General features: G+C 36.8%; 1 protein-coding gene across 1 annotated transcript in view; it reads right to left on the bottom strand.

The window, feature by feature from the left end:
• Positions 1 to 16,866, bottom strand: part of LOC127962723 (fibroblast growth factor 11) — a 44,294-nt gene that overhangs the window by 27,325 nt on the left and 103 nt on the right. Inside the window, exon 1 of the mRNA XM_052562383.1 lies at positions 16,444 to 16,866. This exon is cut by the window's right edge and continues 103 nt beyond it. Within this exon, the coding sequence (XP_052418343.1) occupies positions 16,444 to 16,636 (193 nt within the window). The 5' untranslated portion in view covers positions 16,637 to 16,866. The remainder of the gene's footprint in view (positions 1 to 16,443) is intronic.

Consider the following 16,866-nt stretch of genomic DNA (forward strand, 5'->3'; position numbering starts at 1 on the left):
ATTTTTGACTCCTACGATGTATTTTTGGCTATTGCTACAAATATACCCCAGCAACTTAAGACTGGTTTTGTGGTCCAGGGTCACATATTATCTAGACTTGATAAAGCTTGACTTAAAATGTTTATATATGATATAAAAAAAAAAAAAAAAAAATATATATATATATATATATATATATATATATATATATATATATAAATATATATGAATGACATTATTTATTTTACACTATAGACTACCGTTCAAAGGTTTAGGGTCGATACATTTTAATACTTGCATTAAAAAGATGCATTAAATGAAAACATGAAAGTAAAGATTTTTAAATGAAATTAAATAATATTTTAAAATGTATTAAAATAGAAAAGTTATTTTCTTAATTGTAATATAACTGTATAATTGTAATGTTTCACAATAGAACAATAGTTTTTACAGTTTTTATCACATTTTTGATTAAATAAATGCAACTTTGGCGAGCATTTAAAATGCCATCTACTCTCAAATTCTCAAATTAGACCAATCTAATGTTTTTCTTTTCAAAATCCAACATAATATTTTGAATGTTATTGTATATAATTCTCTTTTTCCACTTTTTTTTTGTTTTTTTGTACATTTATATATTTTTTTAAAGGATGTTTTAGGAAAACACAAAAACCTTTCTAAAATAAATCTCCCTAAAAACGTTTAATAATGCTTCACAATAGTACACAAGTCTCACTATTCTTATTGCATCTGTGATCAATTAAATGCAGCCTTGTTGTGCATAATACAAAATATTGAAAAATCTCACTAGTATATTTCTATGCATACATGTAGAAATGTTATTCTTTCATAAGCTAATTTATATATTTTGAAGGATGTTAAGAACATTGTACCAGAAAACCCAACAAAAACCTCTCTCCTGACCTCTAATATCTTTTACCTTCCACTCTCCTTGTCCTTTATTCCCTGAGGTCATCTGCTCATCTTGACCTTTCCTTTCTCACTGAAGGTCAGTCTGTATTCATATCTTACCCACCATACGCCCACAGCCTAATCTCATGAGTCAATACTCCTTAATTAATCTAATCTGTTCCTTATTCTTCTCTTTGGTCCCATTAGCAGCCTGAAAACAACACACCTCATCCCTCTTTTCACTCGTTTGTTCAGCCACAATGAGTCCATTTATTGCAATTAACAAACTTTGACATCAGAAACACAATTGTGATGCACTACAAAGCATTTGAACTAGTGGGCTGAAGCGATCAAGTCACTGATATATTACATAATTTAATACAAAACAAAAAAGGACTAAATTAGCAATTATATCTTAAAATAATAATAAACATGCTGATGCAATAGAGGGAAATCAACACTGACATGTGCACACACTCAGATCGATGTCTGAATAAAATCAATCTTCAGGACAAGCTGCAATGCTATAGATGACATATGGTAATATGTGTGTGTGATATGTGAGAAGGTAAGGGCATCATTTCTTAATTGGATCACTCTTGATGCATTTGTTATAGCATGAAGACGTGAATTATGGTCAGCATTGTGATGTGCCGGCACTGCTTTTATGTACACTACTTGTTCTGATTTAGACATGATGAGAACACACCCTGCAGAGACTGCAGATACACACACACACACACACACACTTGCAGAGGTTTCCCCCTGTGACTACCATCCTCTATCTCTCTCGTTCTCATTCACACTCTCCTCAAAGGTGATTCATTCACTGCTCCCACGTTTGCATTGATTCACTGCAGTAATGCGGGATATGGGTTGCCAGGTATTCCACACCCAAATCTCTCCAGACTACACGGGGGAAGGGCTTTCCTTAAGTGTATCCTTAGAGGGGATCTGGAAACCCCCTTAGACAATGCCTGGCAGCTTCTTAAAGGCTGGCTCCTGATTGTATGTAATGATAATGAGGCTTATCAATGAAATAATTACAGTCATGGAATACTGGACTAAACACAACTAATTGCCTCAGTTTATCCCAGAGGATTTAGTTAGATTGGGTAAAAAATAAGTGCTTGTTCAGTGAAAGAAAAAAAGAGGGAGAAAGGTAGATTTCTATTGGTTTAACGCCATGACCTTGTTCTTGTTTAGAAGGGAAGATTTCTACTAAGCTCTGTTCTGTTCAATCTGATTTATTCACTCTAAATTGACCCCTAACCAGTCATTAAAATACATTAAAATGGGTTATATTAAGAATTATGTTTCTTTAATCAATATCCTGTACAGAGTGTTGTCCTGCACAAACTTTTCTATAACACTGTATGCTCCCCAGTCCAATGAAATTATGAAATAAAATCCAAAATAATATGCCACCATTAGTAATACAGAGCCAATATTACAATCCCTCAAATAAGAATTAAACAGAAACTTTTTACTTTTTTTATTATACATTTTTTTTTAGTTAGCAAGGATGCATTAAATTGATCAAAAGTGACAATAAAGATGTTTCTAATTTATACAAAATCTTTCTATTACATATAAAACTATTTGCACAAGGGATAATACAAACAAATCTAATTCAAGACATAATCTCAGTTACATTTTCTTATAAATTTAACCAAAAAAAAAATTAAGTGATTCAAACTCTAAGCTATTCTACTTTACTGTCTATTACAAGAGTTCAGCATGGCCTGGATGAATATATATAAGTGTAAATCCAAATAATCATTGATAAAGAGGATGACTAGTCTCACTGTACATACAGTAAGTATGCAAATGCTGTTTAAGGTTGTTTAGCAACATTTATATTTAAATTAAAATTTAAATTAAAAATTACATTTAAACTTATGCATTTAGCAGACGCTTTTATCCAAAGCGACTTACAGTGCATTCACGCTATCAATTTTTACCTATCATGTATTCCTGGGGAATCGAACCCCCCCAATCTTACGCTTGATAGTGCAATGCTCTACCAATTGAGCTAAAGGAACACTAATTTAATGATTTAATGCTTTGGTAACACTTTAGTTTAGGGACCAATTCTCACTATTCACTAGTTGCTTATTAGCATGCATATTACTAGAATATTTGATGTTTATTAGTACTAAAACATATATTAATGGCTTATTCTGCATGACGATATTTTAGATCTCATACTCATACCCATACCTCAACTTAAAAAAAAACTACCTTACAAATCAATTAGGAGTTTGAGGCAAAAGGGTTAGTCAATAGTGAGAATTAGTTCTAAGTGTGACCAGTGTTTCGTTAATTACACAATTTTTCAGTCTGAATTTGACGGAAACAGAAAATTGACATAAATCTCCGAGACAATATTGCTTACCACAACACTTCTCCAAGAAAAGCTGTAAGATAAAACCAAACAGATGTGAAAAAGGGTGAAAAAGGGTGACTCGAGACTCCCACGAAGCTTCACAAAACATGTTCCTGAATAGTGAGGTGTGCAATGCGTTAATTGGATTTTAACTGTTAGCGTCAGGCAAAAATGAAGGAAGCTGTAATAGCATTGGAGAATGCACTCTTGCGTATTTCATCCACACAGAAACCATACGAAACTGAAGTGGTGTTAGCAGATGCTGAGTGCACACACATAGACGGGCTCCTGGATGTTTCATTCATTAATAGATCAATTAAGAGTCTTTTAATTACACTATGTTCTCCCACAGAGACACTTCGGTCCCGACCGCACCACGCCTCACCCTCCCTTCCTGTCGTACCACCCATCACTTTTTCTGCTGACGAGGGAGTCCCTAAAAGAACAGAGCGGCCCTGTAAATCCACAGAATCGTCGCAGGGGGCCCACAATGCAATTAGATGAAATCCCAACCTCTGCGAATCCGTCTGTGACAGGAGTCTGAATTATAAGTGAATGTGTGCTGAGTCAGCATTAGCAGAACTCACGGGGTCCTCCTCCATCAAACCAAATATGAAGATGGGAAACGGATTAATGACGAGCGAGCATGGATAGATGAAATCTGGATGAGGACGGAGAGAAATGGAAAGAGAGATTCAAGTTTCAACACCTCGAGACACTGAGACAAAACATATAGACACTACGGTCTCTTTCTTATAAACATACAAACTTGCATCCATTGCGCTCTCTCAACCGTCAAGAGCTGACTACATACTCTTCTCACTCTGTATCCATCTCTAGAGAGGTTATGTCTGTCGACTTAAACTCTCTTTTAGCTTGTGCAAGAGAATGTTACACCACTTACACACACACATAAAACAATTTACTTTACCGAAGTTTATTATACTTAACATATACACTGTTCAAAAGTATAGGTTGGTTAAGATTTTTTTTTATTTTTATGAAGAATGCATCATTCTTTTGCTAAAATCACTGATGTAACGGAGACCAGCGACTAGTGTTGTGCACCTCACTCCCCAATCTCAAGAGACGCACTAGCAACAGATGCTAGTGGCTGTAGCCATTTAGCCTCCTTGTTAGTGCGTCCGCCTCCCATGCCGGAAACCCGGGTTCAAGCCCCGCTCGGAGCGAGCGCGAGGAGCGTCAGAGAGGACCCGGGTGAGAGGGGTTACATTGGTGCCGTGACCCGGATGGGAGTGAGGTTTAGGGGGGTGAGTGTAACGGAGACCAGTGAGTAGTGTTGTGCAGGTAAACCTCACTCCCCAATCTCAAGAGACACACTAGCGACAGATGCTAGTGGCTGTAGACATTTAGCCTCCTTGTTAGTGCGTCCGCCTCCCATGCCGGAGCTCCGCTCGGAGCGGCAGAGAGGACCCGGGTGAGAGGGGTTACACTGAGGCAGGTAAAGTGATGTTGCTTAAACTTTTAATGGAGCTTAACATACAATACATCAAGTGAATGCATAATGCTAAATAAAAATCCTCTATAAAGTGTCCAGGGGGAGCTCATTCTTGAGCCCCTCTGTTAGGGACAGAAACATGTCGACCCTTTAGCTTCTATAGATTTACCCAAAGGGTAAACTAGAGTTTAGATCAACCCTGAATTGAATTTTCAGACATCATTTGGAGCTCCTGAATTAATTAAGACTAGCCGTAATGAACTGGAACTACATCAGCCCTGCCTCTTAAGACTAAACTGTGCTTACTTATTACATGAGTGCATGTGCTTGGTCGAATATCATTAAAAGAAACATATCGTGAAAAGTCTCTTTAAATAAGTGGGTTTGATGTACTACTCTATATAAAGACACAGTGATTTCATGTGCTGTTTCTGGAAGTGGGGATGCTAATTTTTAACGATGTCCCTGATCACGTCAGGCCAAACTTTAAAAAGAATCCATGGCACATTTCAGCCCAGATTCCTTTGTGATCCTGCCATAATGTAATGCAGGCTCTGAGAAGAAGCTGTTATTGAAAAAAATTGTGACAACTAGGTACTGGACATGACAATATTGTTAATCGTTTCACAAATGAAGAGGACATACCTAGAAATCATAAAGGAGCAACAGCAAAATGTTGGAAAATGGTCCACATATTTGAAAACAAACAAAAAAGTAGATTAAGTCTTAAACAAATATAATTTTAGTTTTTAGCCATTTGTAATCTTAGTAAAATCTCACTGTCACTTGTCTTAATATGTAATATATCAGCCTGTATCTATAAAATCTAAAAGCTGTTTACCGCACACTAACTACAGTCATGACAAGAGCTGCTCATTTCCTTGACATCTTTATTTCTTTCTGTGCATGGATGGGCAGTTCATATTTGTGCCATTCTCCACTCATCCCTTATTTTTTTCAGGATAGATATCGATCAATGTTTTCCTGCAGAAAGAAAGGAAACCCCATGGGCAATCTGTCAGTATAAATATGTTCAACTGTGACAGTTTTATGTGCATGAATGGAAGAGCTTGTAGGGTGTTTATATATTTCTTATTCACTTTATATCACCATAAAGAAAAAAGACTTCTGTATAATTTAAATTAGTTGTCTTATATTTTTAGACTCCACAGAATGCATCCATGCAAACAAACATACAACGACTAGCATCTACTGTACATGCATCTGTACTCATCACTGCACGCACATACATCACCCAAGACACACATGAATGATCAAGCACACATGTCTACCATAATGATGTACAGACAGTCCCATGCTTTCCTCTTAGAGTCTCTGTAACTTCAGTGTACTCTAAAAATATAAAAATATATTAATGCAGACAGCACTCAGTACTCTTTTCTCCTTTATTTCACATCTAATTTATTCTATAGTTCAAAGTTTGATATATTGTTTAGGACAAATTATTAGCAAGGACAGAGTTAATAATTCAAAATTAAACAAAAAACCCCAATTTATCCCATAACACCACAGCTAAATCATATTAACTATACTTGAACAGACATTTAAATAACACCAGCTGACATTCAAGGGATAGTTAATCTAAAAATGAACGTTCAGTCATTAATTATTCACCCTCCTAAAACCTTTATTCATCTTCGGAACACAAATTAAGATATTTTTGATGAAACTCAAGAAGCTCAGATCCTGTGTAGACCACGTTCAAGACTCAGAAATGTAGTAAGGACACTGTTAATATAGTCCATGGGACATTAGTAGTTCAAACCTACAAAAAAATAGTGGCATTGATTACATAACTAAACATTAAGTGTCTACCTCAGCCATCTGCGTTCTGCAATGGTCCACATACTGCCTGCGTGATGTCATTTTCATCATCAATATAGTGCTCGTACAACAAGTTGAGTTGAACACAAGATAGGGTGGGAAAAGAAGTATTATAACGCCATAAAACACCCTTTTTTCTCCATTCTGTCACCGATGGAGTTTCGGTTCCTTGCCGCCGTCGCCTCTGGCTTGCTTAGTTGGGGTCACTTCATCTACAGCGATATCATTGACTTGATTGCAAATAAATGCACAGACACCATTTAAACTGAACTGAGATGACATAACTGAATTCAATGATGAACTGCCTTCAACTATCATTTTGCATTATTACACTGTTTTGCTAATGAATGTTGTTCTGTTGTTTTGATGCAGTGTATTTTGTTTAAAGCGCTATATAAATAAAGGTGACTTGACTTGACCATGAAGGATAATAGAAAGCCAACGTTATGGTGGTCTGCTTACTTTTGATCTGAGAGACACAAGAACACAGTGGGGTCACAGTGAAGAGCAAAGACCTTGGCAAAGTCATGGACTGCTGAGCGACTGACAAAAACACACGTATGCTAGCTATGAGTTTGTTAAAAGCAGTGTACGTGCGTTACATGAGATCAAGAGAATACTTTTCCCCTCTCCAACTCACCTGTTATCAAACCTGCCTTGTATACTTGAGATGTGTGCGGAGGTAAACACACACATGCACGCACACGCATGTTTGTTTTTGTGAAAAGTGTGTTCATCCCATAAGCGTAACGGTTTTTATTCTGTACAAACTGTATATTCTATGACCCTTCACCTACCCTACACCTAACCCTAACCCTCACAGGAAACTTTGTGCATTTTTACTTTCTCAAAAAAACTCATTCTGGATGATTTATAAGCGTTTTGAAAAATGGGGACATGGGTTATGTCCTCATAAGTCACCCTCTCCTTGTAATACCTGTGTCATACCCATGTCATTATACAGAGTTGTGTCCTGATATGTCACAAAAACATGCCCACGCTCACACACACACACACTCACACACACACAAGCGATGCAGGGATTAATCGCCCCAGCAGGTGTGAACTCCTAGGAACTGTACAACATGCGAGTTCCCTTGTATGAGATGCTGTGAGTGTTTCTGAATGCACGTGTGCGTGACTTTCTGTCTACGCTTGTATATTTGATCCACAAAGGACTTTAACCTGAGACTCAAATCCAAACAACCTAACACCTCTCTGAACCACCATGACATTTCTGTTTTGGGACACTGTGATCTAAATGCATCAAGTGTGTGTATGTTAAAGGGGAATGAGGGCTCATACTGTAGGTGCTAAACTGAATCTTTGTGTTAAAGCCAGTCAATACAACAACCAACTACAAAAGGACTACTCTATAGTATGCGTGTTGAAGTGTTAGTCTAGAAAATACTGTACAGATTTCATTTACCATGGTTCAGATCCAACTTAAATGTTTTTTCTTGGTAAACCAAGCAAACCTACAGCTGAACTTGACATATGCACATCAATGGCCTTTCTACAGAAAAGAGCAGCTTTTGGCATTTTCTCAATAATCCCTTTCTATTCAAACTTTATAAAAACAAGTTTGCATGAAAAAAACTAAAATTTGCATTCTACTTAAATTCAAGCTACTTGAATTAAAGAATGTTGCCTCCTGTTTGCTACTGTACAATTCAAAGAGTTAAGCTTACTATTTGAAGAAACTGATTGCCGTAAACCATTTTAAAAACTAATATTTAATGTGTTTGAAATTCTTATTCTATTTGAGCTCACAAAAAAACAATAAAAAACAAATTATATATATATATCAAATTCAACTTGAAATCTAGTCAAATAATTTGTGTAGCTGAGACTTTAATTAATACATAAATTGCATAAAACCACTGGCAAATTTTATTTTAACGTCCGATTCTGGCTAACTATGACTTAACTGTGGCTTTTGCCTCAACAAATAGAATTTGAACTTTATAAGTAATAATAAACAACCAATAATAGGCATGCTAATAAGCAACTAGTCCCTAAAACTAAAGTGCTACCAAACCATTAAAAAAAAAACTTTAATTAAAATCTCTTAAAATCTCTCTAGCTAAGAATAGCAAGTACTCATGCATGTACTAACATAATTAATGCAGTTGATTATCATTATGCTATAATGTGCACAGTCATTGTTTTTTAAATAAAGCATCATATAGTAATGTTCTGTGGCCCATCCTCGATCTATCCACAGGCTCTACTCTTCACCACAATGCAAGCCACAAAAACAAACCCTTTGAAATCCCAACATAACAGATCATTAAACACTAACATATCTCCTCCCCCGTATCAATCTTGTGCAAAAGCACACAGAATAACACTTAATTTCAACATTTACTCTCCTTTAACAGACCGAAGCAAAGCATGCTGGGAAAATGGAATCTGCCGTAACTCATTAAGTTTGAGTTATGCTTAATATAGTCAGTTATTGAGGTCACTTTTCTCTATTAAGTACAATGAACTTTTAGTAGACTTAGAGTAAAATGAACATGACTGTTATAGGCTTCATAATGAACCTTAATTTAAATTCGAAATGGTGCAAAACCCTAAATCAGAAGATATTTGTAGCATATAACATGTTATACAATAAAGTGCCTGTCTTCATTATTTATGGCAGAGACAGGTTCCATGTTATCATGATACAATGAGTAATCCAGAGATATCATTCGACATTTAATTCTACCATATACACAACACAGTCTTTCAAAGTGTTGTGTGCTTTAAATTGTTCTGTGCATCTGTTTCCTCTTAAGTGGAGTTAAGGTTACTCCTCACCTTAAAAAGAAGACGCTCTCAATGCATTTAAATTGTTAATGCCTCTTCACTTGTTAAGTCGGTCATCTTGTGTTGGGTTACACTACCAAAAAAAAAAAAAAGAAAAGAAGAAGCGCTCAGTGTGTTTCTGTTTGCGTGCATGACCTCTGCTAAAGTCCCTCTGCGAGTTTGCCAAGAAAAGCGTGGAGGTCACATTAGGAGCGGAAGAAGCGATCCAAATAAAACACACATAAATAACAACAGCAGTATTCTATCAGCAAAGGACAGAAGAGCATTGGATCATGCTCTCACCTCAGATCACTCTGAAACAAATGCCAGCATAATTCAGCTGGTTCAGTATTAAAAGACTGTTTCGATTGTACCCACAGGAATATATATAAAGCTTGTGGTACATGAGAGGCTGTCTCAGAGCTACGGGGATTCACATCACCCGTTGAATGCATAGATTATGTGGTTATTGCCAGCAAAATAATGCTTTTAACCAAGGCATACATTCAAGACACTTTCATAACACCTAGAAGAACCAGCATAATCTTGACCCTCCCTTACATGGAAAATAGAAATGTTATTCATGTCTTTTGTAATAGATTATATAAATGGTAAATTCACCACATTTTGCAACTGAATTCTAGATTAACTGACAATCAACTACATCATCAGGTACATTGGCTGTCAAGCGTAAATTTACCAAAACATTAATTACTCAAATTAAAGCTGCAGTAGGTAACTTTTGTAAATATATATTTTTTACATATTTGTTAAACCTGTCATTATGTCCTGACAGTAGAATATGAGACAGATAATCTGTGAATAAATCAAGCTCCTCTGGCTCCTCCCAGTGTCCTATTGCCATTTGCAGAAATACATCGCTCCCGTTAAGAAACAACCAATCAGAGCTGCGGTCCGTAACTTTGTTTGTGTTCAAAATGTAGAAAAATGAACATAATAAGCGAGTACACCATGAATCCATTTTCCAAACCGTGTTTTTAGCTTGTCCTGAATCACTAGGGTGCACCTATAATAAGTGTTTATATTCGGACTATTTTAGATTGCTTCGGGGGTACCGCGGCGGAGTAACCCAGTACCTTTGTGATTCTTCATAGACATAAACAGAGAGAAGTAGTTCCGGCTACAGTGTTCTTCCGCAAGACGCAAGCAGTTCTGTTTATTAACCACTAGAGCGTCAAAAGTTACCGACTGCAGCTTTAAATCTGCTAATATAATTGACCGTGATATCTGCGTGGAAAAATGAGCTGCCCAATCAATAATAGTGTCAAAAAGAAAATAATAGTTTTTAATGATCTGCCTTTAATAATTGATCTAAAACATTTTGGTTGACCTGGCATATACTGACATCTCTATTTTCAATTCTCTGTCACACACAAAAAAATTGTGATACATCATGATACTCACCATATGGTGCAGAGCTGCTGTGCTGACTTTAGTGGTTGCACATTGTAATATTTCCAGCATTTGTCACTTTTTAATTGATGAGGCTCTTGGTTGCTGTCGTTGACCAGTTTGTAAGTGTCTAGCTTGCTAATCTACGTCCAAAAATAATTTAATTTACTCTCATTTAGTTCCAAACCTTTATGACTTTCTTTCTCTTTGCAGAACATGAGATACTATAAGATATAATGAGATTTATCTCTCTCTATAAGTAATGAAAGTCATTGAGTGGGGTGCAATGATTTTTGCACCTCGCTGACACTCATTGTACAAGTTTAAACATTTTTTAAAATACAAGGAACAACACAAGGGCGAGTAAATGATGACAGACTCGTTTTGAATAATTTTTGGGTGGACAATCCTTTTAAAACCACAATTGTCTAACAAGATAAGGACATTTTTATAGACAGCTGTGGATATAATGGATAAATGTCAAATAAGCACACCAGATTTAACGTCTTTAAAGTTTACATTTCAGAAGCTCTTTCTCGCAACCTAATTTGATTTGCAGTAAACTATATTTACAACAACAAATAACCAAGACACACATTTAACGCACACACATTTTTATGAGAAGCTCTCCAAAGATGGGAGGTCATCCAGACTTTACATGTGCCTAATAAAATAAGAAGAAGATCTAGCACTCAATCAATATAAAACAAAGCGTGAGGCAGTGACCTACCACTATCCTGGGATGGAGAAAACAATGACAGAAAGAAATATCTATCAAACTGCAGAGCTCATGATGGATGCACTAGAGTTTCAAGACAACATTAACATTTATACATACTCCAATAACAGATTTAACAGCACTATTCAAATAAAACACCACCAAATCCCATAAACGTACAATATAGGCTGTACATTATGGCATATTAGAGTCCTTTTATGAAGCACTGTCATCTAATATTCTTCTATCACATATCATGTTTTGTGACACTAGTAAATTCACAGAAGTCACTGTATTATTCACATAAATCAGGTAAAAATATGATGTCCGGAGACCTCTTCACACTATAGATGATAACTATAACATCCTTTGAACCACTTACAGAGCTGATGAATGATAAAAACAGTCACATATAAAGCTCACTTAAACAATGTTGTACTAAGTTGTGTGGATGTTAATATAGTTATCCTACAGTTCTCAGTGTGAACGGGTCTTAAATACTTCTTTAGCCAAACACAGTTAAACAAAACACTTCATTATGTTAAAGCTGCATGCACACAATTGAGTACAGAAAAGAGAAAGACAGAAGGTGAATACATGTTTTCACCTGGGCTCCTAACAGCCAAGGAGAAAGAGTTAGATCCACATCCAAACACAGTTTAATGAGCTTGAAGGCAGTAGTCTACAGTTGCCCCATAACAGCAGGACAATACTTCCCCATTATACACTCACAATGACTGTCCATGCCACTGTCAACATGAGACAAACGGCACTACCCAGCTGACATTATTACAACTTCAGACCTAAAGAAAGAACGCGGAGAGAGAAAACACAGGAGAGCATGAACAAGAGGACAGGCTCACACAATGAGACTCTGAGATAATGAGACAAAGGGAGAGTGTGGCAACGGTTTCTGGGTGAGATTAGGAATTGTAATGGAGAGTGTTGGAGAAGAGATGAATGAAAAGAGGAGATCGGGACAGGAGAGTGTTATTGAGGAATCAGAGGGTGTTAATAAGAGGCAGACGTGTGCGGACGAATGAATCACTCAGGAACAATGAAGTGCTCCAATGATCTGCAAACACTGCAACGCATACAAATATCCGTTATCAATTGTTAGTTGTCCTTCTGTGACACACACACACACACACACACACAGACACACACACACACACACGTTCTTCATCCGGACAAGCTCAACATGATGTTTGTGCAAAGGTCATCCTTTCAGCTCAAGAATATGTCTGTGTGTGTGTGTGTGTGTGTGTGTGTGTGTGTGTGTGTGTGTGTGTGTGTGTGTGTGTGTGTGTGTGTGTGTGTGTGTGAGTGTGTGTTCAGTCTCTGATTAGGACACTTTGCATCATTACAGTTTGCTTCAAGTGTCCTGATTAAAATCTCATTCACTATTTAAAAGTGACAAATGAACTCATAGCTCAGGCTGTGTGTGTGTGTGTGTGTGTGTGTGTGTGTGTGTGTGTTTTGGTGCAGTGTTGTGCTGGGGGGATGCGGATGACCTTGTTAAATGCTGAGTGGGTTTTGTGATTGGTGATCGGTGATCATTAATGTCTGTTAATCTCAGCTGACACAACACTTCAGGAACATTGATGCTGATTTAATCTGTCATACAGTCAACATCATGTGACTTTAAAGTCTAACTAGATGTACATCTCTTTATATAAAGATAAATAAAGATATATAATAAAATAAAAATCTATAAAAAAATTATATAATATAATATAAGATGGTTTTAACTCCTAAATGAACAATCTCTTTGCATATTTGCATTACTTTGATCACAATACAATCCAGGATGAAATGTGCCACTCAAAAAGTGAAAAGATCAGGGAGTGTGCTAAAATGTAGACACTTTTCTGTGTTGATTGCATATTAAAAATATATCCAGAGTCACAGATCCCACAAAGAGCAAAAAAAAAAAAAACATTTTACTTTATTTTAAGGTGTCATTGTTACAGTGTAATTATACATTTAACTACTGAATAATATTAATTAATAACATGTTATACTTACTATAGGATTAGGTTTTGGTTTAGGGTTATTGCATGTAATTGTGCAAACTTTTGTGCTAATACTATAGTAATTACATGTAACATGTAACAAGGCACCTTAAAATTAAATGTTATTACATTATATTTTATTTTATATGATTTTATATTAGATAAACTATATATCTATAATATATATACCTACCTACATTATATTACTCCAGGACTAAACATAAAAATGTGGACCAAATCTTGGATATGATGTAAAAATGTCAATTTCTCCCCTTGCATTGATAAATAAAGAAAGCCAGAACATCTTACCCCAACAGCTAATTATTTAATCATGTTGAACTTTAGTTAACGGTCATCCCAAAACTGTAGCCTGAGAGATATAAGACAGAAGATATAAACTGTAAGATGATTAGAAGTTTGTGTAAGATACTCTGATTCAGACTCGGAGAAGGAAAGGGAACTACAGAAGCAGACAGCACTCCATGAAGTATGTACTAAGCAGCTCTCTCTCTAGTTTTGTGCTGACAGGCAAAAGTGTGCTTTTGAGGAGCCAACACTATATAAGTGCTCTTTCTCTGATCCTCTCCATCTAAAGGCAGGCAAACTTGTCCAGTCACCGTTAGCATAACAAAAGCACAGGATGTGAGTTTAACTGCAGCAGCCCGAGCTATACACTCACCCCAAACTGAAAGATAACATTTCTTACTTTACTGCACCAAATACCACCAACCACCACCATTTTTCATAGATGTAATTACCCCTTGGCGTGAGGGTACAGCATGGTGATTACTGTGATTTACTTGGGATACATACGTCATGAATATCCCACCCTAGTTACACGTGCACATGGATCTAGTTCAGTATTTCCCCACCTTTCTTGTCTTAGGTATCCCAAAGTCCGAAATCAGAAAGGCTCAACCATCCCTTCATCAGGATTATCATTGATATTATTAAAAATCACCATTATAAAATGCACATTGCTTTATAATTTTATTTTCAACATATTTTGTAATGATTTTAACAAGCAAAATAGAAATCCCACTAAATCCCAAGTATTTCCCACAACCCGTTTAAGTATCTTAAAATAACTCTTATATGGCACCCAGTGGTCTAGTCCATAATCTGGTCCTAGTGAGAAAAACCCAGGTCTCACCTGTACTTCTACATGAGCAACATGAGCACAAATGCAAATATTCACAGGCGGTTCTTCAGAATGTTATTATCTCGGGTTGGAATGTGCCATGGGGAGCTCACTGTTCTATTTTAAAAATCTGCATTTAATGTTCCTTCAGGCCATGCAAAGTATTGTACTTTGCATCAAAAATAACATTTCTTTTTTTTTTTAAATACCCATTTGCTGGGTAATCCCTTCCCATCTTTTAACCAGAAAGCCAGAGGGGTCTCGAAGTCAAGTACATGCCGCAAAATCACATTTATTCAAGCACTTTCTATACCTCATGTTTAAAACCATAAAGATAATTATAAATAACTAAACTTAACTTTTTCTCCTCGTTTCTGGATTTCACTTCTACTTTAGATTGCATACTCATGTAGCATATACTTACTATTGTGACTCATAAGGTTAAAATGCTTTGGTCAGTCAAAAGCATCAGAGAAATGAAAAATGTAAACAAATTTGGCAGTTGTCCACTTTATCAAACTCTACAGTCCTCTATGTGGTCAAGGGCCAAAAAAAAGTTAATTTGCAAAAAAATTCCAAATCTTACAAAAAATATGTAAGGGTAAAACATTTTTTATGCATAAAAAACACTTGTATATGAAAAACAGCTTTATACAGCTAACTTGACTTGGAAAAAATACGTGATGATCCCTCAGGAAAGATTAAGATCCACAAAAACGGTTTGATGTGAGTGTGATTTTGTCATCCTGTGATTCCTACATGTTACCTGATTTATTCTGACAGGGTAAATGTCTCATTGGGGTTAAATATGTAACATATGACCCCCGCACAAACACATGGCTTCTAGTGGTGGGGTGTGGGGACAGAAGGGAGCGAAAGACTGGAAACTGCTCATCGTAAATGAGACTCTGACGTTTTTATGTGCATGTGAAGGATCGCAGTGTGTCTCATGTTCGTCTGTGATCATAAATTAACAGGTTGTCAAAAGCGGTACAGAGACATGCAGCGAAATGATCAGGAAGATTACATAGCGACGTGCAGCTCTGGGTCCCAGACAACATAAACTCACTATATCGACACACACTCTTCAGACTAGACGATAGTCAACCTTCAAAGTCTCAAGGATCACATTCACTCACACACACCGTGATATACAGTGGAAATATCCATTCTTAAAGGGACAGTTCACCCAAAAAAATGACTAATTTAATCACCCTCATGTCATTTTGAACAATGTTTCAATTGTTTTTATCCATACAGTGAAAGTCAGTTGGGTTTAAAACAACATAAAACCCCACTGACTTTTAATGTATGGATGTAAAAAAGGAAGAATATTGTCAAACTACCTTCTTTTGTTTTCAACAGAAGAAAGCAAGCCATACAGAATTTCAAATTACATAAGGGTGAGTAAATTATTTGTTTTGTTTGTTAAATGTCATGCCAGCACCAACGAGAATCCAGACCAGTTTTGTTTTTTCGATCAGTTCATACATTCTGAACAGTCAACAATGACACTTAACTGACTCTATATTTTATATGCAACATAAACAGCTTTGTTTTTGAACTCCCATAATCCCAGAGGTCTTTCAAAACCAATCATTCATCAGCAAACATGTCATAACTCAAAGAGATCACTTCTTATGTCCATGTCAATCCTATTTGCTAATGCCACCCTCACTATTTGACTCAACAGACTTAGATTATAGCAGAATTCAGCATATTTTAAGCAAGACAGAAGGTTTGAAGACTGGTTTTAAAGAGTTTTGGGCAACTCACCGGGTCTTTTTTCTAGTTTTCTTCCTCGACTGCCACAAAGCCGGACTTTGGAGATGAGGATGAGGATCTGTTTCTGGCAGAGCGACTTGTTGCTCTTGGGGCAAGGCTTGCGTTTGGTGGAGATCTGTCGGTTGGCCTGGGGGTCCTTGACTTCCCTGCGCTGCCGGATCAGTGAGCTGGCGAGGGCAGCCATTTTTCTGTGCCCCGCTCACCCGTAGGGCGCAGAGGGCGTCAGTGGGCCGCCCACCCGTCCGATCACCCAGGGCCACGGAGGACAGGAGCAGGAGACAGCAGATGTTTGGAGAACAGCGGGGTCTCCCACAATAACCAAGGGGAGAATGCGTCACAACTTGGTATGGAACAAAAAGGGGCTTGGTTTAAGAGGGGTAAGGGCGTGGGGTAAAACAAACTTTATTTGTTTCT

Source organism: Carassius gibelio, chromosome B7, assembly GCF_023724105.1.
Source record: "Carassius gibelio isolate Cgi1373 ecotype wild population from Czech Republic chromosome B7, carGib1.2-hapl.c, whole genome shotgun sequence".
Lineage (NCBI taxonomy): Eukaryota > Metazoa > Chordata > Actinopteri > Cypriniformes > Cyprinidae > Carassius > Carassius gibelio.